General features: G+C 38.5%; 1 protein-coding gene across 2 annotated transcripts in view; it reads left to right on the top strand.

Annotated features, from left to right (window-relative positions):
- The window catches only part of CLUH (clustered mitochondria homolog), a 662,807-nt gene that overhangs the window by 387,658 nt on the left and 247,995 nt on the right, over window positions 1-27,154 (top strand). For both annotated transcript variants that reach the window (XM_044054416.1, XM_044054415.1), the window contains exons 13-15: window positions 9,205-9,299; window positions 26,550-26,702; window positions 26,802-26,864. In XM_044054416.1, the coding sequence (XP_043910351.1) occupies window positions 9,205-9,299; window positions 26,550-26,702; window positions 26,802-26,864 (311 nt within the window). The remainder of the gene's footprint in view (window positions 1-9,204; window positions 9,300-26,549; window positions 26,703-26,801; window positions 26,865-27,154) is intronic.

Raw genomic sequence — 27,154 nt, 5'->3', positions numbered from 1 at the left:
GTTAATATTGCCATCTCTGCTCATAGTATGCCAGTGTAAACGTGTTGCACTCCCTTAAACCTTTTTCATGCTCTGTTGTTCCCCCTGTCAGCTAATGCTTCACCTGATGGTTGCTGTGGCCAGAGTGCAGTACTTTGCATTTATCTGTATAGTCAACCTCACCTGCCACCTTTCAGCCCATTTAGATCCTTTCCAGATACTTGCTTAGACTATTCCCCTCACATTCTTTCACTTGTGGCCACTCTGTACTACGTATAGGAAACCCGAGATCCTAGCAACTGAGGTAATTGTTCTTGTTGGCCAGTTGTGCTCCACTGGCTCTGATAATCAAGAATGAAATTACACTCTTGACTGACATTTTGCAAGCATTTCCTTTACATTGTACAATAAGACTGTCCTGGCTGTTCATAGTCATAAAATGTGTGCTTTAGACATATACAGCGTCTTCCTTCATCCTTAACTTATGCAATCAGTGATTACAAATGTTTGATCATAGATTACTGTTGCAGTCTAAACGGTATGGTTCCTACCTCATTGCATCCGGCCAGCTGCTAAAAGCTAAGGGTGCCTTCTATTTGCGCCAATTTCAGGAGCTCATGCAGTGCTTTATAAAAGAAAGTTGGAGAGTGAACGGCTTCATGCTTTTTTGCCACTGAAGAGTGCATTCCTTTTGCAGGCCCTGGGAAACTTTTGATCGGTTAGTGAGCTTCAAGAGCTGGGTAATTAAGTTCCTGCTGGAGAAAGCCTTCCACTAATTTTTATTTTATGAGGAAAACTTGTTTTTCTGTGAAAATGATTGTGCTTAGATAGGAATCTGTGTACAGACTGTCCATTGCATTTCTAAGGCAGTTGTATAAATGCGTGTGTGACGTTTCTATGAGGAAGCTTTTTGACAGAAATTTTTATTACGTTGTAAATGTTTGTATGTTTGGGGAAGGCTGCTGTGCTTGTGGAGGACTGTCATTGGTCTACAGACCTTGGAACCACCTGTTCTCTACCTTGTATGCATTACTAACTTATTCAGGCTACTTCCGTGCCTTCAACATCTCTTCCTTAGCTTGCCTATGGAGCAGCCTCTGGTCTCTACATTAGTACCTTCCCTTACAGACAAGAAGAAAAAAAGTTTCAAAGAACACTTAAGGTGTCTGGGCACTGGTGGGCAACTCTATTTTGTCAGCTTGTTCCTCAGACAGCCTGTCTTTCTCCCAGTTCTCTTGGAGTTGCTTTTCAGGCACCAAAGACTTTGCGATAACCACGTCATCTGCAGGTGTAGGGATGCCCTTGGTAGGCAAGAAAGACCCACTTGTGTTGTTGCCACAGGAAGGGGGCAGGTGAAAGCTGGGCTCTCTCTGTGCAAGGAAAGCAATTCTACTAGTTTCCCTTAATTCTTCTAAGAGTTTTCTGAGTTTCAAGCCCTTATGGTTTCCACTCCCTTCCTTAATTTTCATAATGACAGGGTTTCTCTGAAGGTCAGCCACTTCTTTGTGCCTAAGGTGGTCAGGGAGTTGTCCCACTACTAGGCCATTAATCTTTCTACCTTCTTCTCTAACCCTCAGAACACCGGGGAATGGATTCTTTATTCTCTGGATGTGCAAAAGGCATTCAGAAAACTAACCAGCAGCTTGTTTCCTTCGAGGAAGCCCAGGTGAGCAACCTGGTCTCTAAACAAACAATTTCTAACTGTATTTCTAAATCTGTTTCCTTTTGCTACATCTGCTATGGTAAATCTTTACCTTTTCCAGTTCAAACCCATTCCAGTAGAGCTGTTGTCTCCTCTGGAGCCTTTTACAAATGACTTTATTCCAGAGCTATTCTAGAAGCAGCCACTTGACCTTCTGTGCTCACTTTAGTAGGGTAGATGCCTTCTCAAGATCCAGTCTCTCCCGTGCCAGATCTGTTCTTTCTTGTTTAATTAAAAATTCCTGTATGCCTGATCTATCCACCCTTACTAAATATTAAGCTTTGGGAATCGTCCAGCAGTTTGGAATACTGTAGCAGTGATCTGGGGAAGGGTATACAGTGGGTTAAGAAATTACCTTAACAGATGTCCTACTGATAATGGTTGCAGTATTCCTTCACACCTTTGCTTCCCCCCTTCCTTTCTTGTCTATGTATTGGTCCTCCTACTTCTAATGGACCGAGGGGGGAGCCTTTGTGTACTTTGCAGTTAGCTGACCTTTTACCTATTATGTTGCCTTTCCTTATGTGTATTCAGGTGTCCTGGCTTTGATGGTCTGAAGATCTCACTCTCATACATCCTCTTAATGCACGCTTTTGCCCATAGCATTAAGTCATACAATGGACAATTGCTTTATGAAAGATTTTGGCATTGGTAACCTGTCTGGATGTCCTGGATATTTGGTGAGATAACCCAACAGATTAGAATACTGCAGCAGTGATCAAGACATCTACTGTTCTTGCATAACTGTACTTTGTCCCTTTTCAGTTTGGCCATGGGAAGTTACCACAAGCTTTCCGTCAAACTGGATCTTCTTACACAGGACAGGGGGAGTTTGATGCACCCCAGTCTAGAAAATCTTCAACTAACTGTCAGGATGATAGAATTTTGATAGTGTTTAGACATCTTTTATTTTTCTGAAGATGTGCCGCAGGTATTAAGAGTTGAGAAAACCTGCTACTAGAAGATCTTGTATGTGCAAGTGGAAACTATTTTCTAGTTTCTGCCAGTCAAAGAGCAATATTAGTGACGCAACAAGTAGCTCACTTTTTCCTTTGGTGCAGAAGGCTTTGGGTTCTATTCCCCACACCAGTTAGATCGATTGCCGTCACTGCAGTGCAGTGTAACGGGGTGCTGCACTCCAGTCATCCCTTTGGATGAGGCATTAAACCGAAGCCCCATCTACTTGATTTGGTGCTACTACATGACAGAGCAAAATCCCTGAAAGGGAAGGCATCTCTGATCAATACTAGCAAAAAACTACGATCACTCATAAAATCATCCAAGGCCAACTTTGAGAGAAAAATCGCTAATGACACAAAAGACAATCATAAAGACTTCTTTAGCTATGTTAGAAACCTGGGTGGAAACTCCCAGATATGCTCAGAATTAGTCCAAAATGATAAAAAAATCACTGAACCCACAGACATTGCCAACATACTGGCAGACAGGTTCAGTGCAAATTTCTCCTCCCTCCCCAAAAGGAGAAATATCTATCCCACCAGAGTCTAGCCTCCCAAACATCTCGGATGCCCAGGTGAGAGCTGCTCTCTCTAAAGCAAAAAACACAGCATCAATGGGACCGGACGGTGTCCCTGGCTGTGTGCTACACAAACTCAATGAGGAACTAAACCCACACATAAGGCTGCTGTTTAATCTTAGCCTTACTACAGGATACGCACTCCAAAGAATGGCGACGGCAACTGTGGTCCCACTCCACAAAGGCGGTGCTTCTACGGACCCTGGAAATTACCGCCCCATAAGCTTGACGAGCCTTGTCTGCAAAGCTATGGAGAGAATCATAATGGAACTCATAAATAAAGACATTGGGGACCTACAGACACTGGATCCTACCCAATTTGGCTTTGTCAAGGGCAGATCCTGTCTCTTGAACTTGGTCGACTTTTGAAACAGTCACTAAGGCCATTGATGAGGGTAAGGCAGTTCACACAGCCTACCTTGACCTAGCAAAGCGCTCGACACAATACCCCACTCGGGCATCATAGAAAAGCTCACCAGCTTAGATGTAAACCCATATGTCACAAGATGGGTTGCAAACTGGCTCAAGGACAGAACACACAGGGTTAGAGTTGCTGGTGCCATGTCAGACTCTAAGCCGGTCATGAGCGGTATCCCACAGGGCTCAGTCCTGGGCCCCCTCTTGTTCGGCATTTATTTCTCTGAAGTGCAGGCAAACATAGGGGGATTGTGGCTGACAAAATTTGCAGATGACTGCAAACTGGGCACCATAATTGACACTCCATCAGACACAGACATCCTCCAGAAAGGTCTCATAGAAATGGATAACTGGTGCCAGAGCCATGGCCTTAAGCTAAATGCCAAAAAATGTATAGTCATACCCTTTGGGAAAAACAAGGTAACCCCTAATTACCACATAGGTGGTAATCCATTAAACCCGGAAGAAGTTATCGGGGACCTGGGGACCCAAGTTGACAGTAAACCTCTCTTTTGACACTCACATTGCCAAAGTGGTTAGGAAGACCTTCTACATTGCCCACCTGATCATGAAGGGATTCACATCCAGATCAGGAGAGGTCATTGTACCCTTATCAGACCAATGATGGAGTACAATGCCCCATTCGGAATGTACCTTACCCGACACCTGCAGCAGTTGGAAAGACCCCAAAAGTTCCTCACCAGAAGGATAAAGGGGCTCAAACATATGTCATACGATGCCCGACTGAAGAAACTCCAGCTCTATTCAGTCGCATACAGTCTGCTCAGAGGTGATCTGTGCCTGACATACAAGGCCATGTCCAACCCGGAATTAATGGACATGCTCCACCTCAAAAAATCCAAATCCACCAGAGCCACAAGAGCAAGAGACTTAAACCTCAACACGGATATAAATAGGACGTGCTGGAGGGACAGATTCATCACCCAGAGACTCCCTACACTATGGAACAGAATCCCAGTCCATGTGAGGCAGAGCCCCTCACTGACTCTGTTCAAGAGAAATCTTGACGAGTGGATGGGAGATCGTAGGTTTACCCCGGGAATCATCTCTGTATCACTGCTGGACAGAGGCACAGCAAACTAATGGGTATAGTATTCTCATCCTAAGGGGTGGTGAAAGCCACACACACTCTGGCTAGGTTTATAAATGCCCTAGGGCAGATAGCCTAGTATGAACCTATGAACCTAAGCTCATGCTAATGTAAAGGATCCTAGGGCACCTATTGAAAAAAATAAGGGAAGTTCCCCAATACTCTGGCCAAATTTCCCCTAGTAGTATAAATACCACTTCAGGTCTCCACTGAAAAGAGGATACTAGCCTAGTGAGTCTAACCCAGTCAACAGAGGATAAATAAAATAAAGAACTAGGGTCATCTTCAAGCCTAGTTACTTCTAGTTCTTGATTTGTGTGCATTATTGTCCAATGACCTTGCGTATTCCTCTATCAAGGTACATTTGCCAGCCATAACTGCTGCCATTAAGTCCCCCCGCCAGTGGTGCTCAAGTTAAACCCTTTCTAAAAGGGGTGCTAACATACTCAACAACTTAGAAAGCAGTTAGCTCCTTCTTGTGATCTGAACTTTGTGTCGGAAGCTTTCTGTCTCTTTTTGAACTAAGAAGGCTGCCAAGCCAAAACCGGTTTGAAATTTAACCTGTTTTTGTTTTGTGTTTACCTTCTAAGAAATAAAAGTATTTGACTGTTTATGCTGGCCTCTTGTGTTTACCTATCTGAACTAGCTCATGAGACTAAATTGAGTTTCTCAACTTGGAAGACTGTTCTCATTGCTAGTACATCTGGTAGGAGAGTTTATCTGAGTCGGCCCAACCTTGTTTTCCACAAGGACAGGGTTTTGTTCAGAACAAATCCTACGTTTATGCTAGATTATGAATATCCGTGCTTTCTTTCCCAAACCAAAGAACAAGGGAAAAAGGATCCTTCTCACACTAGATGTCCACAAGCAGTTTGTATACTACCTATACAAAGCTGATCAACAGTTTTAACTCCTGTGAGGATAAGAGTAAAGGACAACCCATTTCAAAACAGGACATTTCCAAGTGGTTGTCTCATAATGTTACCTTTTGGTATACTTACTAAGATAGGCCATTTCCAGTCAGGGTTACAGCTCATTTCACAAGGGCTTTGGCTTCATTGGTGGCTTTCTGGAAAGTGGTGGACTTGGAGTATTTTAAAGGCAACACGTTTTTCTTTACACACTTTTTTGCAACAGGGATCCAGTACATTGCATTAGTTGTATTTTTTAAAGTTTTTAACAATTAGTTCATGTTGGTGGGGGGTTATCTGTAGTTAACCCATTTTATATGCTGTTCTTTCCCAGCAAGAGTTTTCATCAGCTGTATCCTTATCCCTAAGAATGCCTATACTAGAAATGTATACCAACTGTAGAATTGGTCTTTGCATGTTTGTACTGCAGGGGATCCTGCAATTGCCCTGTTGAAGACATATATTATTGTTTGGAAAGCTACTCAGTAGTTTACTTTTTCAATGATCATCACCACAATGAGCCCCACCCCTTTTTTCACCATTTTATCTGGGGTTAAGGGGTTTCACATCAACTGCCACCATCTCTTCATTACCACTCTCCGAGCTTCTTCAACCACCATTCCTGACTGTCGCAGGTGTCTCACGCAGTCCATCCATTACTTTGCTGGATATCCTCATTTCCTTCTGCCTTCCTCCTGTGTTTTGCATATCTTGACCAAATTTGACTGCTTTCTGGCACATGTGCCTTGACCATTGTAATCAGTTTGCTCTGACATTTTCTGCAGTTGAGAACTACTTTAGCTTGTGCTCTGATGTCGTCTTCTCTTTATCTGTCCTACAGTGTGCATCCTACCACTCTAAGGCACTTCATATCCATCACTTGCAGCTTCCCCAGCCTCACCTTCTTCATTGCCCAGGTTTCTGTGCCATACAGATGTACTGATTACACCACTGTTTGTACAACTTCCATTTCAGCTCCTTTGACATTCTTATGTCATACATATATATGGCTTCCACTCTGTCCCTATTGGTTGCAGCACCTCTGATTCTAGCTTTGATAGAATGGTGTCCAGTAGTTGTCGTTGCCTTTTTTTTTGCCATCTGCCGAGTCACTTTCCAGAGTCTAGTAGAGTGCCTCTGATGCCTAATTATTTGCTATTACAACTGCACTGTTAGCCAGCAGCACTACTCATTTTCTAGCTCCCAGTTTACTTGTACTCTGTCTTTCTTTTGGAAACTCCTGGACTTCTACATTCCACCACAATAAGTTTTCCTTGTGTATCTTATTCCCTTACCTAACTCAGCCACATGTGTGTTCTGTAATCTTCATATGTGCTGGTTTGAAACACTGCCATTCTTCTTCGACTCCACCTATTTTCTCCTCTTCCTGAGGTGCTAAATCCTTGAATATATACTGGAACGCCTGTGCTTTTGCTCCAGTCAACTTTCAGCTTTTCAGCTTAGTTTCTTGGCCTTAGTGCCTTCTTTGACCACTGATTGCAGCCACCAGTATTTTATGATGTGGGTCAACTTTTGTGCTGAAGATGACTTTGCAATCTCTGATTCTACCCCAATGTCTTTTCCTTTCTAGGAGGAAGTCTGAGTTGCATGTCTCTCTTGGTAAACCACGTGTTGAGCACCATCAAGCCATTTGCCGGATAGAAGTTTAGAATGTTTTTTATCTTTTGTTTTTTTCTTACACCGTCCATGTGGACTCAGGCAGTCCTCATACCCAGTTCTGTCTATCCCGGTATCTGTATTCAAGTCCACAGTTCTCAGCACCAAGTCATGCAAGTTCTGTAACTGTCCTCTTCCCTGCCATCACAACTGTGCTGTGGGGGGCACGCTAAAATTATGAATACACCCCTAGCTTTACACTGGAGTCAGATTCACAGCAATTGGTCACTAATTCTGATGACTTCCCCTCACTGTGTTCAGAGGACTATCCCTCCACAATATTTCTAGTCTGTCCTCACCCTGGGTAGTAGACTGTAGATCCCAAGCGAAGTGTATATGCTGCCCTTCGACCTTGTGTCCTGGATACACCATATGTCCATTCTGCACTTTGCCATCATATCATTCACTTCCTGTCAATGAACCTATAGTCAGCATAGTGATCTTTGGTTCATTTTTGGTAGGTTGATTGGTATCCTGTCCAGTTTCCGCCAACAGATCTACACAGGATAGGCATTTGGACACCATATAGTCTGTAGCTTATTGACCCAGGAGTGCAGGGCTTTATGATGGGTACACACTAGCTGCTTTATTTATTTATTTATTTATTTAACATTTGTTGACCGGGAAAGTCCGTCTAGGTTCCACAGAGCCTGTTTTCAGCAGAGGCCCGGGGAGAAATGCTCCAGATAAAGGCTCATAGATTCCCTCCTACCATTAGCATGCGTCATTAATGTAGGTTGGAGTAGCCCAAGTTCTCAGCCAACGTATCGCCATCAAATACCTATTCCATTTTTGGCAACATTTGTGAACATCACCTAGAGTCTGTTTTAGCACTGAGTAGCTATCCTTCACAGCTCTGAATTTTTGATCCATGTTCTAACTAGTGGATACTGCACACCACAGATGATGCTTAGTGGTTGATTTACATAACTGTTCCCTGATTGGCACCACCAAGATTCTGTGCTGCTTCCAACAGCTCTGGTGGGTAGATTTGTGCATGGTATTTAACTTGTATAACAGTAAATCTTAGGAGAATTCAGTGTAGCAGAAAGTTACATTGCCTCCAACCCCCCCCCCCCCGAGAATGTTGTACATATTTTTATTACTATTATATTACTCAGCAGTTAGTGTAACAAGCTTCTTAGATGAGTAGCAATTTTACATTGAGAAATCATTCCTTTGAAATCTAGAAAGATCTCAAAGAAAAGAAGGCTTCTTGTAATGCTGGCTTAATGTTAATTGCCTCAAATGCTAAGGTTGAATGGAATGCTGGCTAGAGACCAACTCAGGCTTTCATTGGAGCAAAGCACAGCTTATGAAAATTGCCTGAGAAAGAAGAACCTATAGTGTGAGTAAACCCAAATGGTATAATTTATTGTTGCATAACCTCTCCTTGAAGATCTTTTGTCATGGTTAGTACCTTACTCACAACTGTACTTTCATTGGATGCCATAAGAGTTTGAAGCTTATTGGACTTTATAGCTCCCTAATTAACTGATCTTTCTTTGGATTAATTGATATGTTATAAGCTTAAATAAAGTGTATATTTATCAGGTTCTTCTTTCAGAAGCAGTGCTCTGTTTTGTGGCTATTCATAAAACCAGGTCATGTTACGTTCTATCATAATTAGCTGCTTATTTTTGTGTTCTTGGCATAATTTTCCCTTTTGACGTACTGCTGCTTTTTGTTTTTGTCAGGGCTTTGCAAATAGCAAACCAATTTTTTTTGTACTTTGTAGAAAGTAGTTGGACAGAGCTTGTAATGAGCCTTCTGAGGTCATGCTCTTTTATTCATGTACTGCAGTAGATGTGATCACACCAAAATATGCCTAAAACCACCATGTTGTTGTTTTCTTTTGTGATTTTCCAAGGTGTTCATTTTCCTGAGGCATGCAGCTTGGATAGTCAGAAACAGTTACTGAAGGATGCTGCTGCTTTCTTGGTGTCTTGCCAGATTCCTTCTTTGGTAAGTCCATGAGGTGTATGAGCATGATGTGACATATAGTACAAATCAGTGCAAACTTTTACATTCATTTCTTTATATGCATTTGCTTCCCACTGCTATCCGAAGACTGTTAGTTGAGCCACGTGGCAACAAGATACCATCCAAAAATTATGTACGTTAGTTTTTTTTTTTTAGATGAAACTGTCAACTTGCAAATGTGTAATGCACATGTGTGTGTGTCCTGTGTTTGTATACACATCTTTGTTTCTGATTTTTCACAGCATCTAACTCAAGTAAATGCACTGCTACAAAATTAATTTTTGGAAAGAATCAGCATTTCCCCACAAATCCAGTAGAACATTTGTTCATTCATTTATTTTTCATTTCTGACACACACATTACTATAGCTGAGATCACTGTGCCTTGGTGGAAAGGAATGACCCTTGCTTGCAGTCATTTCAGAGTGAATGGATTCACCAAGCTGTTCATCCCTTGTTTGTGAAATTGGCATGAGGTGATATTTCATTTGTAGTAAAATGCCGTGGAAGATTTACACTCTGCAGTAGTACAGCACTACAACTGATCTCCTGAAATGTACTTAATTTATTCTGTAATATTTTCAGTTTGGTGTGACTGACATAAATTTCTGCATTAATTATTTTTATTTTAAAGTGGTTTCTGATGTTGTCATAGTTATTTGAAAATATATAATGTTTGCATTGAGAATATAGATATTTGCACCACAACTGAAACTTGGTTTGAGTCGATAGGAGTATCAGCTACACTGATTCACACTTCCTTTATCTGTTCTACAGCAAATAGAACAGGTTGTACTATCTCAGGACTTGAGCAACATTAAAAGCAAAACCAATAGAAATGTCTGCGTTAGAGCTCCTCTTTCTAAAATCTGCAGCAGGTAACACTGAATTCTAGGATTCTTCCCATAACTACTTACTTTAGTAGTGCAGTAGAGTTAAAAGCAGAATCTGATTCTGTGCATGTGTTTCATTCATCCACAGAATGGGAATGTAACAAAAATACTCCCAAATAAAATTGAATTTTGTGAATGGAGATTCCTTAAAATCATCCATAGTCTAAGTACAGGTAACAGCATACCTGAGAAGGAAACATTGCATTTAACTTGTTTGTGCCCTTCCGTTTGTCAGTTTGACACTTAAATATGATGGTGCATAAAATGAGTAGTGCTTAACCTAAAAGTTGACATCCATAAACTGGAAATATCATCTTTTTAGACTAAGCAAAAGGTACCCACGCTAAGGTAAATGGGCGTCTGACTAATGCAGACTGAGGAAGTGTTTAATTATAGCATGTTACACCACAGGATGCTTTATTAAAATTTGATTCTGAGTTGCGTGTCCAAAACTGTAAACAAGGGAGGTATACACAGTTTATTTTCTGAAGAACAAATCAGTCTGGTCGAACCATAAAATCAGGAACTTTGTAACAGGGGAGTGATTATACCACTTTCAGTGCAGCTCTAATTCAGTAAACAATTCTTATATGAAAAATGCAGAAGGAGCTTAATGAACTGATTTAAATCATTCAGAACAGACTAGCATAAGATACAGAACAATGAATGCATGTGGTAATAACTGACAGTTAATTTTGCTTATAGCACCATGGAGAACAATTTCTGTGCTATCTCAAAAAAAATAAATAAGTAATGTTTTCAATATTACATGGTTTACAGTGGTAAGGTTAAACTGGACCCCATCGAATGATGGGATCATCGACCCACGTCAGTGAAAGCGACCATGTCAAATCCCAACATTGTTGAAATACAACTCTACTTCAACCTCAGAACAGGCTTTAACATGGGTCGAGATAGGGGCAAGATTCGTACTTCGACAATGTTTGGTTTGACATTATCGCCGTTTGGCCTCCGGACTTCGACTGAAGTGTGTTTGACCAAACCCACTTCAGCCTTACCATAGTAAACCTATTACATACCTCTCCACCAAGTAGGAGCCCCACTCTAACATAATGAAGGAAATCTTTCAACAAAAGTCAGCAAAACTCAGCTTCCTATGTAATATTTGGACATTGTCCACTTTGATAGTTAATTCATTGCCATGGGACGTTTCCAAGTCTGACAACAGACCATAGTGGCCTATAATACGTTACCATATGTATGAACACCACTATGGTCCGATAACAGGCATACCTAGACATTGCAAAAACATTTGATGTGATTTCCCATAATTGCTTTACAGATTTGATTGAAAGTAATCATTAAAAGGGGAGAATGAGCAAGATTGGAATAGCAGTTTACTTATCCACAGTGGTCTCCAGTGGTGTCCCTCACTGTTTGGCCTTCTTTGATGTAACTACAGGTTGAGCATTGTGGTTAGCAAAATGCACTATATGGAGTATTGCAAACCAAGGAATGTTAGTATATCAGAGTCCTACTAAATACTAAATTTAGATTTGAGGAAACCCATATATACTTTAGACATCCGTCCATTTATTGTGCAGTGAAACGTAAAAAGATTAGAAATCATTGTGGGAAATGTGTTAAATGTGATGCAACCATTCAGAATGACTTACTCTGTAGCACACCTCTTAAATAAAAGGTTAACAAGCAGATCTCTAGAAGCTATTTTACCATTTTATTTGTACTTCATTGGTTAGATCTATGAGACTATAATACTGCATTTCTTAAGTACAAGCCACTTGACACAGTTAAAGTTCAAAGGTTCTTGAAGTACTTTGACTACAGGAACTATCTGTTTCTTAGATTTCTTAGGAGGTGCCCTGTACTTCACATAAAACACAGTGCCCAATGTGAAATGTATTAAAAAGCTTACGCTTACAATGAGTTGTATCAGCACAAGATCCTGTAACCTATTACTTAGTGACTGATTCATTACCTGACAACTTCAGAAATTTGGATTAAATTCCTGCCCATAGTAAAATTTAGTACTTCAATAGCAGTGTTCGGAAACAATGCAGGATGATGGAGCATTTATTTTGACACAAGTGACCAGAGATCAGTGCATGAGCATTTTTTAAACATGCACAAAGATTGACACGTTAAAATTTGGTTTGTTTCTGTTTTTCCTGGAGAGTGAACTGAATAAATACTGGCAGAGGAAGCAAAGTTGTTAGCTAGACTGGCTGTTTGACACTAGACAGTGCATACACTGGAAGTTTTCAAACCTTTTGACTGGATTCAGAGTAACATAAGCAGAAGGAGCAGCAGTCATCTGCATAGTATTGTAATTGGAAACTGTAAGCTTTGCTAAGTCAGCTGGCTGAAATACTAGAGTACAGGAAGTGCTTATCTACCTGGAGCTGTGTAATTGTAATTCTGGATCTTTTTTTGATAGGTATAATTAAAGTGGAAACAAATGATCTGTGATTTGGGCTGCATTTGGTAACCTATATATCTTTTTGAAAACTGGGCAACTGGAAATTAAAATTATATCACTATTTTTAATGTTAAGCTTTTTAAATTATTTGGCATTATTGTAAAAAATCCTTATTTTTCTTTGTTCATGAATGGATTGGATGGGAAATTGGATAGTAGAATGTAATTTTCTCTGCTTTTACATTATTCAAAATGTCTTAAGGTTTATACAAAAAAAGCAATGTTTTTCAGCTTTTCACGGTTAGGGATCCACCATAGCAGATCTCCGGTCTGCAGATTGATTGGCAGTGGAGTTTTTACAATGTCGGGTTGCCAGCCTGGTGCCCAGCCTTTACTGAAGGCACACACGCATGCACCTACCTGCATGTCTTTAAAATTCACTCAACCACAGGGAGGACGTGCAGACTCCGCACAGAAGGCACTCTAGCCGAGAATTGAACCAGTGAACCTCTTGCTGTGAGGCGACAACGCTAACTGCTGCACCAACGCAGCCACTTCTTTATACAGTTATTTAAATTTACCGTTTTTATGTAGTTAAACTTTTTTAGAGTTTATGTATTTAAAATTTTAAATTGGACTGTTTTGTACTTGGCGAAATGGTACTTGCTGTAAACTAAACTAAAATAAACTAAGGACTTGGAATACATACATACCTAGATGATCAGTATCAGCTTAAACTCTGCAAACACCTTCAAGACTGAGGTTGTGGTCATTCCTGCCACTGTTATAATTTCTTTTTAGTGCTAGTTTTGCCTCCTGAATATCAACTGTGTTGAATATCAATAAAAAAACTTTATTCTCTAGCGCCTCGGCCACAGTAAGCCTTCAAGGAGTAACGCTTCACATTTACAAAAAAGTTTATATAGCACCAGCTACTTCCATCAATCACCAATCAAACAATTAAACAATTAAATCATTAAAATAATTAAAAGTTAATAAGAATACATCTCAAACAGTATTTTAAACAATACTTCTCCAGCAACAATGTGATAGTTGGTCAGCGACTATTTTAGAACAGGTTTTCATAAGTGAATTTAATGATAATTTGATTAAGAATGCACTTTTAAAGAAAGAAACTATTTTTATTTTGAAGTATGAAACCCTGATTCCTAGGGGTCTGAATACAGATTGTTGCTAGAGAAGTATTGTTTAAAATACTGTTTGAGATGTATTCTTATTAACTTTTAATTATTTTAATGATTTAATTGTTTGGTGATTGATGGAAGTAGGTGGTGCTATATAAACTTTTTTGTAAATGTGATGTGTTACTCCTTGAAGGCTTACCGTGGCCGAGGCGCTAGAGAATAAAAGTTTTTTTACTGGCTTCGTTGTTTTGTTTTGTGGTGTAGAAATTTGGGTCCTGCTTTGTTGTTCGTTGATACTATTTCTATGGCCAGTGATCCAGCTACCAACATTCCTAGGGTGTTTAGAGAGGATAATCCAGGTACCTCTCAACGGACCATTGATTGGTTTCTTAATACTAATTCGGAGCGGGACCTTTGCCGTTCCGATATGAACAATGGTGGTGACAATATTTCGGGTATACCAGTCTGGGAGCGTTTTTTAGCTGAAACACGGAATAAGCGTGCAAATAATCCATTTGCTAACATTGGTAAACGCCCCGTTGACTACCCAGTGGAGCTAAAGACATTAATTTCAAAGCTCAGTAATTTAATGAACAAAGAAATGCTTACTTTTTATAACTATACGAGCTTGCAAAGATATTTGGACCTTGACATTATACCATGAGAGTTAGGAGCTGTTAAATTTCCTTCTAAGCCATTCATTGGCACTTGTGCAGTTGATAAGGTGTTTCAGCAGAGATGGGAAAAAGCGGCACATCTCTGCTCTAGGGAATGGCTTAATATTCTAATTGAAAGAGACATTATTAAATTGTCTAACATAAAAAAAGATATTAACATGGTGTGCACTAATTTAATGTCTGTTGTAGACCGGGCTAAATTTGAGACTTGTCTGTGTGATATTCGAGACAAATTAAATTTACAAGAAAAAAAGAGTTCTTGAGCAAAAAATGTATAAAATACAAAGGGACCTCCGTGATTTTGAAAAAGGCACTGCCTATTTCAGGGGATCCAATCAGAGTTCACGTTCTAAACCTTGTCGTCAAAGTGAAGCTGGCTGGTCTAAAGAAAGAACTGTGAGTATGACTAATGTCAATATACCTGCCAGTACACACGATAGACAATATGGTGATAATATAATGAATAATGACTTTCCACCTTTGCCATCTCCGGTGGATGACTCCTATTTCTCAGAACATTTTCATCCAGAAAGGGTTTATGGGAGGCAACAAAAGAGAAGTTATTCGGAGCAGGAACAACAAAGAGGAGGGCCTCCACTCCAATAGCGCGATAAAAAAGGACAAAATGGTATTGAATTATGTTCTGATTCTAATGCTGTAATTAATTTATCTGGTTGTCAGATTAATGACAGCATTTATACAGTATTGAATCATGGGTTAAAATTTGTATCTACTGTTCTACCAAAGAAATATGAATGTAAAATCGAATTGTTTAGATTTGTGCGTAAATTGCACTTGTGGTACTATTTTCATTGTTCACCATTTTTGAATGTTGGTGTGGAAACTGTTTTTGATACACATATCACTGATGAATAGGTTTCAGATTTAGATACAAGTGAATCTTTTGTATCCTGTGAAAGTGATTTAAATGCCTATTGTGTCATAGATACTTCCAGAGTGACTACAAAAAGTACGTTTATGCCCCCTTTTTCACATGAAGGTATTAAAAGTTTTCATGCAATGGTTGAATTTGAGGTTAATTTGTTGTTAAATAGTTTAGATTTGACACAGGTTAGTTATAATTTATCTAAAAGGGAGTGGTCTGAATTAGTTAATTTTTCCAAACAGAATTAATTGTCAAACCGTCTGACAAAGGGAATAAGATAATAATTATGCATTATACACAGTATTATAAAATGTGTTTAGATTTATTAAGGGATGAAACTATATACTGTGTAGTCTCAGAAGATGTTAAACAGGCTAAAAATAATTATACCCGTTTAATACGGAGAGGCTTGAGATTAGGATATTGGTTAGAAGCTGATGTTAAGAATAAATTAAATGTAGAAGACTCTGGTCCAGCCTATTTTTATTGCCTACCCAAGATTCATAAAAATGTTAGGAATCCTCTGGGTAGACCTATAGTTTCTGCCATTAGATATTTCCTACGTAATTGGAGTCATTTTGCATCAAGTGCTGTTAAAGGAAGCACAGAAACTCCCGTCTTGTATACAAGATTCTTTTGATTTTCTTAATAAAATAAGAAATGTAATATGGAACGACAACATGTACTGGGTGACAATGGATGTGAAGAGTCTTTACACTAATATCAAACATGTATTTGGAATTGAGGCAGTATGTAAACGGATGGGAGATTATCCATTAACACATTATGTTTTAGATTTTGTGAAGTTTTGTTTGGAAAATAATTATTTTTATTTTGATAATCAAATTTTTCATCAAATTCAAGGTACAGCAATGTGTGCGCCGTTCGCACCAATGTATGCGAACATCTTTATGGGATTAGTCGAACAAGAATGTTTTTATACTAATTGCTTTGTTAAAAATTATCTAAAACTCTATTTTAGATTTATTGATGATTTAATTTTTTTATGTGAAGGGGCAGACCTTTAGTGAATTACTTTATACAGGATATACAAACAAATCGGTTTAATATATCCTTTGATGGAGTACAATGTGGATCAAGAGTTTCTTTTTTAGATATTAATTTACAGGGTATTGTGGGCCAACATATTATTACAAGCATCCATAGAAATTTTGATTCACCGAATGAATTTTTGATGGGCACTAGTTGTCACCCAAAACGTACTATCAAAGCCTTACCGTATGGTGAATTTTTGAGAATTTCCCGGTTATGTAATGATGATAATATATTTATGAATGAAATACAAAGTACTAGGAATATGTTTGAAAAAAGACAATATGATGTCAAATTAATTCAGATATTCAGAAGATACTTGATAGATATAATAATAGGCCATTATATAAAAACAAATGTAAGAATTATGTTATGAATTACAATAATGAGGAAAAGATATTTATGGTTTCTACTTATAATATCTGCAGTGAGAATATTAAAAAATGTATATTGCATTTTTGGGATTTCTTAAAAAAAATTTTTGAACTCAAAAGTTTAACTGAGAAGAAGTTTTTTCTTATAAGAAGGGTAGAAATATTAAGGATATGGTAGTGCATACTAGATTTTATAAACCTGATGAGAAATTCTATTACCATATTGCTACAAGAGGGACGTTATGTGGAAAATGTAGTGGTTGTCCATATGTAATAAACTTTTTCCCCTATATAAACAATATTGAATTTAGAGCAAATGGTCAGTATAATTGTAAAACTGAGAGAGTTGTATATGCCATCAGATGTGGTTGTGATAAGTTTTATATTGGTCAAACTAAGAGAATGTTTAAGACCAGATTAATGGAACATCTGAGGGACATTAGGGTAAAAAATGAGAGCCCTTTAGCTCAGCATTTTTATGAATTTCATGAAGGAAAATGTGATAGTTTGTCAGCGACTATTTTAGAACAGGTTTTCATAAGTGAATTTAATGATAATTTGATTAAGAATGCACTTTTAAAGAAAGAAACAATTTTTATTTTGAAGTATGAAACCCTGATTCCTAGGGGTCTGAATACAGATTGTTGCTGGAGAAGTATTGTTTAAAATACTGTTTGAGATGTATTCTTATTAACTTTTAATTATTTTAATGATTTAATTGTTTGATTGATGGAAGTAGCTGGTGCTATGTAAACTTTTTTGTAAATGTGATGTGTTACTCCTTGAAGGCTTACTGTGGCCGAGGCGCTAGAGAATAAAGTTTTATTACTGGCTTCGTTGTTTCGTTTTTTGGTGTAGCAATTTTGGGTCCTGCTTTGTTGTTCATTGTGTTGAATATCAACTTTGTGTATTATGTTGCATGATCAAGTGATGATCCTAGATGACAAGCTAATACTAAAAGACCAGATCTCAGCTGTTGTCAAATTTTTTTTTTCCATCTTAAGAACATCACTGTCGTCAAGCTTCTCATTCTAACCTCGGATCTTGTGGTAAATGTCCTCGTCTCCCCTTTCTGACTTATTATAATGCTTTGTACATGAGCCTTCTGGATTCAGAACTTGGTCACCTGCAGCTTGTATAGAATTCTGCATTTAGCTTAGTGTCTTGGTGCCACCATATTATACCTGGTATGTGAGAACTGCACAGGCTTCTAGCCAGCTAACACATTGTTTTTTAAATTCTAATCCTGGTTTTAGTTCTGCATAGCTTGGGTCTTATGTCTGCTAGACCTTTTGAGCCGATACCAGCAGCCATCCTGGTCCCTGCATTTTGCTTCCCAGATACTCTGGTTCCAGAGATGCAGTTAGTCTTCTCTGTTTCAGGCATTTGCAATCCAAGGTCTGCATCTCTAGAATTGGCTGGCTGGTTATCTGAAAGTTCATCCACTTTTGAGTGCCTACAAACACTCCCTAATGACATATCTTTTTGATCTCTTTGGCTGCTTTTACAATTTTTTGTAAACCAGTGTTTTTATAAAACCAAATGGAGAATTCAGCAAAACACCAACACAGCACCAAACAATAATCCACACTGGATACGACTTCTAACAGAGCAATCTCAAATTAACTTATGTGGTTTACGGGCATACAGCTTTACAGAAACAAATATCAAGGAACATGGGATGCTTCCAGTAAGATAGCACCCTCCTGCTCATTCTATTGCAAGTTCTCCCAGCCGCCTGTTTGGGTCCAGTGTTTTAGAATATAGATCCTGTAGAGAACCAAATCTATATATCTCAGGCCTGCAAAAAAATTTGTATGGTGGATGAATGTTGACATTTATTTCTTACAGCAGTCCTTTCCTCCTCCCCATTCTAATGAAGAAAGTCACCACGGATGAATTTAGGTAGACAGTTTCAGGTGTCCCGAGTGTCAGTGGACATTTAACTTTACATCAGCATACTGAAGATGGAAGCAGTCCTGTTGACCTACCAAGTATTTGAAGGCCTCCCTCTTATTGGAAGTTCTAACCATGTTCATAGATGTCATGGCAGTTGTATTATACAAATTGAGAGTTTGGGAATGGTTGAGATCCAGCAGCCATTTTCTTGTTACTGTCCATTTCCTTGGTGAACAAGCAGAACAGATGCCTTTTGCTACCCTAAAAATGGTCCCTCAGTACACTGTGTGTATGTATATATATATATATATATGTGTATATATATATATATATATATATATATATATATATATATATATATAAAATAAAAAATGGAAGTACCACTATATCACGGAAGACCTTACAAAATTGGATGAAGGTTGCTGTGTAGTTTACCTCCTCAACCAGTGCCAAGTACAAAGACCATTCCCCCTCATTCCATCACTAAGGAAACGACGATTCACATGATTTCCAGCACTAGACTACACATGGAATGTTTCACTGTTCCCTCACCCTTAGGCTTCATTAATGCTAATACCATTATTCACTAATGCCATGTTCACATTTCTAGAAATTAGAGTGATTGCCTAGAATGGTAGCTAGAACCATCCCCTTCCTTTACCTTCACTTACTCCTGATGCTGTGTGTCTGGAATGTGGAGCACATGTAGACTGTTGGCTAAGATCAGGATTTGTTGCCCATTGGGGAATCCAAGCTCCATACCATCTTGATGGAGATGACCGTTTTTACTGACTCTTTAAGATGTGGTCCTGTGGCTTCCCTAGGACTTTGTGTCTCTACCTTCAAGCAAATGTGATTTCTGTGAATATGGTAAGAACAATCACGTTTGCTGATTATATGTTGTATGTGTGGGGGGGATCATGAGGCTTTTGGAATGAGTTCAGGCTAGCGGGTCTCTGATTGTATCACACAGCCTAGGAAAGCTTTGTGTGTTCAGGATTAAAATTAGCAGTAATTTGCTTTACCCCGTAAGTGTTCTACCGGTCTCTTGGCTGCCAAATTTATTTTCAAGCTTTAGAGTTACCTGGTTTGTGATCTGTTTGTATTTCTAATCATTTCCAAGTACCACAGTTACTGTTCTCAGATTCCCAAACTGCACTGCTGTCTGAGGAATACTACGGCTTTTCCATTGCCACAAGTAGCCCTTTCTACTGTATGCCCCTCTCCCCAATATTTGGGTTGTTACTGAAAAATTCTGAAAGATAGACTACTGAAGGCCAATGTAGCTATGAGTAGCTGCATTTTGGTCCAGGCAAGTTTTTCCCAGTAATGAAGGATCACATTCTAGAAAACTTGGAAGGACTTTAAATATTAATTCTGTCTTACAGCTAGAATACATATATATTTTCAGTGGTCTCTTTAGCCATCAGCTTAGTACAGACCTAATTAATAAAGCAAAGTAGCTATGTCTTTTAAAACTCTAAACACTTCCGTAATGAAATAGTTTCTCAGCAGTAGAGAAAAGACTTTGCATGATAGCATTCTTGATTGCTACTTGGTCTTAACACTGTTTGTTTCTTACTACTTTGCTACCCTTCTACCCTTGGGGTTTAAATACGGGTTATCTTCAGTTAATGCATTTAAAATCTGCTTGGCTTTTTTTTTTTTTTTTTATTTTCTATTTGTCCTTTGACCAGATTAGTCCAACTAGGCTATTTGACCTCTCATCAGGGGAGACCCAAAGTAATGTTTATACTTCTGGGGGAAATTTGTCTAGGACATCAGGGAACTTCTCATTCTCTTCTCAACAGGTGCCGTGCGATCTTTTACATCCAGTTAAATTACCACCAACTCAAGCAGATGGGACCTCTGTTTAACATCTCATCCAAAGAATGACACACTCAGGAGTACAAGACCCCCCCCCCCCCAAATGCTGCATTGCTGTGTCAGCAATCGATCTACATGATGTCTGAGTAAAACGTACAGCCTTCTGCACCAAGGATGAGTGTGCTGCCTGTTGCACTACTGACTCTGCTATAAGATAGGAATAGTATAAGAAGACAATGCAGAAGTAAATATTACATGTGTACAAGAAAAGTCCCAGTTTCACAGAGACATGTCAAAATATTTGTAGAGCTGTAGCAGTTTTATACATTATGGCTGTGCTGGTCTATTAAAGGCTGATGAAGATTGCCAGGAGAATATCACATAATTTAACAGTATGCCCAGTGCTTCATGCTACAGCAAGAAGCAAGTGGTCTTGGAAATGCTAGTTGCTGTGTTTTTTTCACTTGAGATGCAAACCTGGATTTCTGGAAGACACCGCTAGGTGAACAACGACCCAGCTCATATGTATGTTTGATGTGACATTCGTCTTTAGAAAGGGGCAAGTCTCTTAGACTTCTGTTTGGTATTTCATTAACACCAGAGGTGTTTCAAAGAATTTTCTTGTGAATAATTAAAAGCATAGTCCGACACCAGAACAGTGTGATGAGACTTGTGCAACTGTTGAATAGATTAAGACAGCATAATTTCAAGTTAAGTAAGAATCAATGTGCAACAAGAGTGACCAGTCTGAAAGAAGTTATTAGAACTTCTAGAAAAAGGAAAGAGCAAGTCTTGACTAGTACAAAAAATGTGGTGGTAAAGCCATTTACATCAGGAAGGTGAAATAGTGAAGGTAGTGCAATTCCATACAGAAAAAGTGAAGAGAGACTGATTACATTCTAATTTTAGATGTCCATTTTTTTTTGGTCTATTATCACATCGTCGAATACTTTGTTGAATCGCTATTCACCAAACCCACATTGTCGAAACCTCTCTTCATTGAACGGCCGTTTTCATCAAACTTTTTCACAGGGCAAAGCAATGTCCAGCCAACCTAGTCCACGTCACTAAATTCCAAAAATTTAAAACCTACCCAATTGGGGGGCTTTGCCCCAACACCCCCTTCCCAGTGTGGGAGAGGGGCTGTTCCCCTCACCCCCCCCCCCCAACTAAATATACAGACTCCAAGATCACACTACAGCAGGGAAAAGGGCAAATTCTTGATAATGGCCAACCGTTGCTTTTCTTGTTTTTCCCTGTGAAAAAGTTCACTGAAACGGCCATTTGATGGAGAGGTTTCAACAATATGGGTTTGATGAATAGCAATTCGACAAAGTAAGTATTTGCTGAAATGATATAGACCCCATTTTTGTACTCTTAAGTACTGTACAGATTGTTTTGTCTAAGCCGAGGGATAGAAGCAGTGTCCCAGTTCTCATACAAGTAGTACTGGAAGATGGCATAAAGACCTCAAATGCTCCCAAAAGTGGTGAAATTGCAAATTATGATGCAAAGGATCTTTGTTCACCAGTACTAGATGAATAATTCTGTTTAATGACATACTATGTAAATATTAAGTTCCTGTGTCATTTAAACACACACATTAATAGTTAGGCTTGTTAAGCTGTCAGGAAACTGTGTAGGAATGAAGTCTGGTTTGGTTATTACAATAAAATGTGGAAAACTCTTGTCTGACTGACAAAAGACAGTGTAGATGCAAGCCACACATATCTTTGATATTTGTAGTACAGAACTTTACATTAAATGCAACTACAATATAGTTCATTTTAGTAATGCATTTGACATAGTGTAGCATAATACTTGTAAATTAAGGACATTCAGCATAAATGGATATTTAGTAGACTGAATTCGAAATTGGTTGGTTGAGCAAAAGCCCTTTTTCAGTGGAGGCCTGGGGAGAAAAGCTCCACAGTACAAGTAAGCAAGAAAAATGTATAAAATTGAAGGTGAATGCAGTGAAAAGTATACAGTAAAATAGTTAATCAACTGTAGATAAAGGTCCACAGTACAATATAGTAAGAGGCATTATAACACTGAAGAAAAAACATTGCAAATATACAATAAAACATTTGAATGAATTTACATAACACATTGACTTATCTTCAGAGGGTAATTATACAATACAGAGCAGTTGAGTTATGGTAGTAGGGAAGGGAGAATAGAGAGGATGCAGAAGAGTACAATGATGTATACATAATTGCTGATACTAAACTTTCAAGGAATATATTTGTTCTATCTACAGGGAAGCCACAAGATTAATTTTCTGTAACTTTCAGGTGTATGATATCCTGCAATTCATGTGATTATAGTATTTTTAATGTGTTACACTCAAACCTGACTATGCTAGCCACTTATAAAAATGCACTCAAGCCTAAATTAAGTGTAGATCCCTGCCACATGATATATTTAAAAGAAACCTTTATTATTCACTGTAGTGAAGTCAGAGGAGTGAACTAATAATGCTGTACAAGAACTTTAGTATCCCAGACGTATTAAACCGAATCTTTATATCTTAAATCCTTCATGTTTGTCTGCATATGTCATTGTATACTGACACAAGATTGAGCAGATGGTATAATGGTAAGGGTTGTCAATTACTGAGCAAGTTAAATGCATGATTTGAGCTCCTAGTGTTCACAACTGTATTAATGGATTTATGGGTAATGGTAGTCTGCTGTGGCTGGTAGTCAAGCCAAGAAGATGCAATACCCACAGCTTGACTTAAGTAATGAAAGAATGCTGATGTATAATACACCAGAGTTGATAGAGGCTTTTACTAATCATTATATAGAAATCTGATAAAAATGATGGATAAAGTCACAAGACAAGAAGTTCATTCATGTCAAACTAATTTCACCCATTATCCAGTAAGATTATTTAATACATGAAATAAAAAGCAATGCAGGAAATGTTATGATAGCCAGTCATGATACAAGGCGGTTGAGTGAAATTACTGTAATATTTTGTAATAGACTGGTTTTAAATGTGATTCCAGAAGAGTTGAAAAGATCAGAGGTCATCCTTTTTACAAGATGGGGGACTGTATTAGGCCTTCAAAACTAGCAAAATGTCTGTAAATGTAACCTTAGAGGTGGGTGCTTATATCAGCATACATGTCAAAAAATCAAAATTCATAGTTCCACAGTTCTGCATGATTAAGTGAAACAGCTAATGGACTGCACTTGATGCCCCTTTTGATTTCCCAAGTGTGTTTTTCTGCTTAATATGCAATGTGCTGATTGAGAAGTTAGTGAACATGAAGCTTAACCCTTTTGTGTATCGCTGGATAAAATATTCAGATGAAAGGGAGTGGAATGTGATAAGTGAATATCATTTGAGCAAATAAAATGAGGTGAAGTGTAGTATCCTTTGAGAGTGTCAATATTGGGAACTCGTCTCTGCATTGTACATTTCAGATTAAGGTTAGCAAAAAATAAATCAATATGCCGATGATGTAAAAGAGCATACCTGATTAAATCACAGGATCAGATGATTTCTAGTAGATGTTTTAGATTATTAGTAAAAGTGCAGATGATCATAAGCTAGTCCTTAACATGGACAGGATGAACTTGGAAATGGAAAGGCAAAATATCTTGGGCCCTGATTAGCATGAGTGTGTAAAGTAAATTAGAATTTGCTGTGGTTTCATGGAGAAAGTTTAATAGGAAATATATTGCAAAACTTTAAAAATGTTGAATTCTTTTCAAAAGAAAATGAAAGGTTATACTTGCAAGCATAAAGCAAGGTTCTTGTTTTTGGATGTATACTCACTTTCATATAGGTGCTTTTGTGATGGTAGGATTTAGGTGTACAAGTCTTAGGAAGGCTACTTGAGTGCAAGTCTTAGGAAGGCTACTTGAGTGCATGAACTGCGGTGGTGGTGCTGCGGTAGCATTGTCAGCGCACAGTAAGACGTCCTGTTCGATTCTCAGCTAAAGTGTCTTCTGTGTGGAGACATGCATGAATGGGCGTACCTTCGTTGAAGGTTGTGCGTCAGGGCTGGCAACTCGGTACATAAAAATCTACTGCCAATCATTAGCGGACCGGAGTTCCGCTGTGGCGACCCCTAACCGGGAAAAGTCAAAAGATACAACAACTTAATTGAGTGCATGGGCTTAATGATATGTTTGGGTAAGCTGTAACAGTACAAAGGAGTAGCTGTGATGCAGATAAAATGAAACAAATTTAGAGAGCAGTTACAGAATGGAATATTAAAGGGAACAGAAGTAGTAAGGGTGAAACATTTCAAAAAACACTCTAGATATGACATTTCTAAGAAAAGTATGTTTAGAAACATACTTTATTGCTAACCAACGTTAATCAGAAAAAAAAACAACATAAACAAAATTATACGATTCCAAATATGTGAAATGTTGGAACCTACTAGAGTACTACATGTAGTAATTGCAAAGCCCAGAGAGTTGATGCAGGCTTATGTCAAAAACAGATGACGCAGCAAATGGCTGTCTTTTTCATTTCTTCATCCTTATTTGATTGAAAACCGCAAATGCCTGTTTTTTCATTTCTTCATCCTTGTTTGATTGAAACTTGAAAGAGGCGTAGGAAAGATGTGGTAGAAATCAGGGTCTGCTACGAAAAATACAATTCAAAAATGTTTTAAAGGAAGATAAAATTGGTTTTAGTTAAGCATGAATAAAAGAACAGGTAAAACAGTACCTCCAAGAATAGGTTTTTGACATAAATGGCCAATGCCTCCTGTAAGAACCTACTCTAGTGTTGTATGAGGTTGTCAGACACAAGGCTTTTGTGACCACTGAGGAGTTTGTAAACATCCATGCAAGCTATGTGACAGTTCTAAGGTTCTGCTGAATGGCAGTGTGTCAGATGCCTAATTTACATGAGTATCCTTCTAACTCACGCAGAGTTGGTTTATTACAGTCTAGGTGACTGCTTTAGGGTATGTAGCAAAGGTCTTTAAATAAATTAGACATCAAAAGCAGTGTTCTTGTGTATACGTTTTTAAATGCTACAAGTGCCATCTTAAAATGCCACCCTGCTAACTTTGCTAATTCTGTAGGAAGTGGACTACTTGTGGGATATTGACTGTGTACTTCAGCACAGTGAAAGCTAAAAATTGCCAAGAGACATCTATTAATATTTTTTCTGAATGAGTCCTGGTGGAGAGAAGCCAAAGAATGAGCAGTGGTAATGATAGTAAGGGAGACACTTGGTGTTGTTATGGATATTAAAATAAAGAGAATGAGTAGTGGTAACCATGGAAATCTAGAACATCTGGGTTCTGAGTATTGTCATATTAGCCATGTTTGCAGGCAAACTACTGTACTGACTGTTTTGAAAGAAGAGGTTGTATGCTCGAACATTTAAGGCTGGAACCCCTTCCTGCTTATGTTCACCATTGCTTATTGTAATTTAGAGGCATATACAGATGCATATTTGTGCCACATTGTAGAAAAGTACATGTTTTCACCTGTAGGAGGAGAGGGGAGAAGATCACACCCATACATGTATATTCGTCCATCACCTGTCTTGTGCCACTTCTTTTTGAAGAAGCGGAGCAACGCAGGTGATTAGCTGACAGGTAAATTTTGGTGTGGAAGAATTTTGCTTTTTTGCAGGCTTGCAGTGGCTCACTATGATTCCAAGTTGCTTCTCTCCATAAGGCTAGCAGTGTAGTCTGCATGTTAATGTTTTGTCCTGTTGAAGGAGTTTAGGATATGCTTTAGAACTGTATTCCACAGCCTCCGTATAATACTCTGTGCTTTAAAATGCCACTAAATAGCTGTTGTGCTTCAGAATTTTCTCTCAAAGCAAGTGTGTCATTTTTCTTGTTTTGGCCGTGATTTGAGACAAATGAATGGCTTAGTACATTGTGTTATCTTTTGAGTTCAGCTCATAAGCATACATTTCAGATTGTATATAACAGGATCACAACAGCTTGCAATATTTATTAATTTTCATTTATATATTTATAGTAAAATGGCTTGCAAATCTGAACAAAGTAGTTTATGAACATTTTTTTAAAAACTGTTCACTTAGTATTTATCTATGTACATAAAATGATTGTTCTCTGTTACAGATAAAAGACTGCCTTGATCATACAGTACTGCCAATGGATGGAGCTACTCTGGCTGACGCAATGCATCAGAGGGGCATCAACATGCGTTATATGGGTAGAGTTGTTGAGTTTGTTACAAAAACACCTGGAAGATCACAGCTGGATCACATCTATGTAATGCCTTAATGCTTTCTGAAATATTGTGTATAATTTGCCAGTGTTTTGTTCACTTGCAGGATGTTTATTGATTTTTTTTTCTTATGTTTTGGGCAGAAAATTGGAGTGACCGAACTGATTACAAGATCAGCAAAACATATCTTCAGGACATATCTCCAGGTATAGCTGGAACAGCAGAGCTTGCTTTTCCATTCCGACTTGATGCAGTCATTGTTTGTGATGAGGCTAAGTTGTTTACACCTTTCCTAAAACCACAGGGAGTTTATAGACAGTGTTCCAAGCCCTAAGGTTGCTGTCTGGGTTTCCTTTGAAACACTTCCCAGTCTCACCACCAAATTTGAATATGACAGCTGCATTGCACAGCTGCCGCATGTGGAAGGCAGCTGCTCACTTTTTGAAACCCAGTTACTGCTTGACTCGTACCTCTCAACTGTACAGATTTTCGCAGA

This window comes from Protopterus annectens, chromosome 13.part0, assembly GCF_019279795.1.
Source record: "Protopterus annectens isolate FY-2018-M chromosome 13.part0, PAN1.0, whole genome shotgun sequence".
Classification (NCBI taxonomy): Eukaryota; Metazoa; Chordata; order Ceratodontiformes; family Protopteridae; genus Protopterus; species Protopterus annectens.
This window is presented reverse-complemented; position numbering and strand designations above follow the sequence as displayed.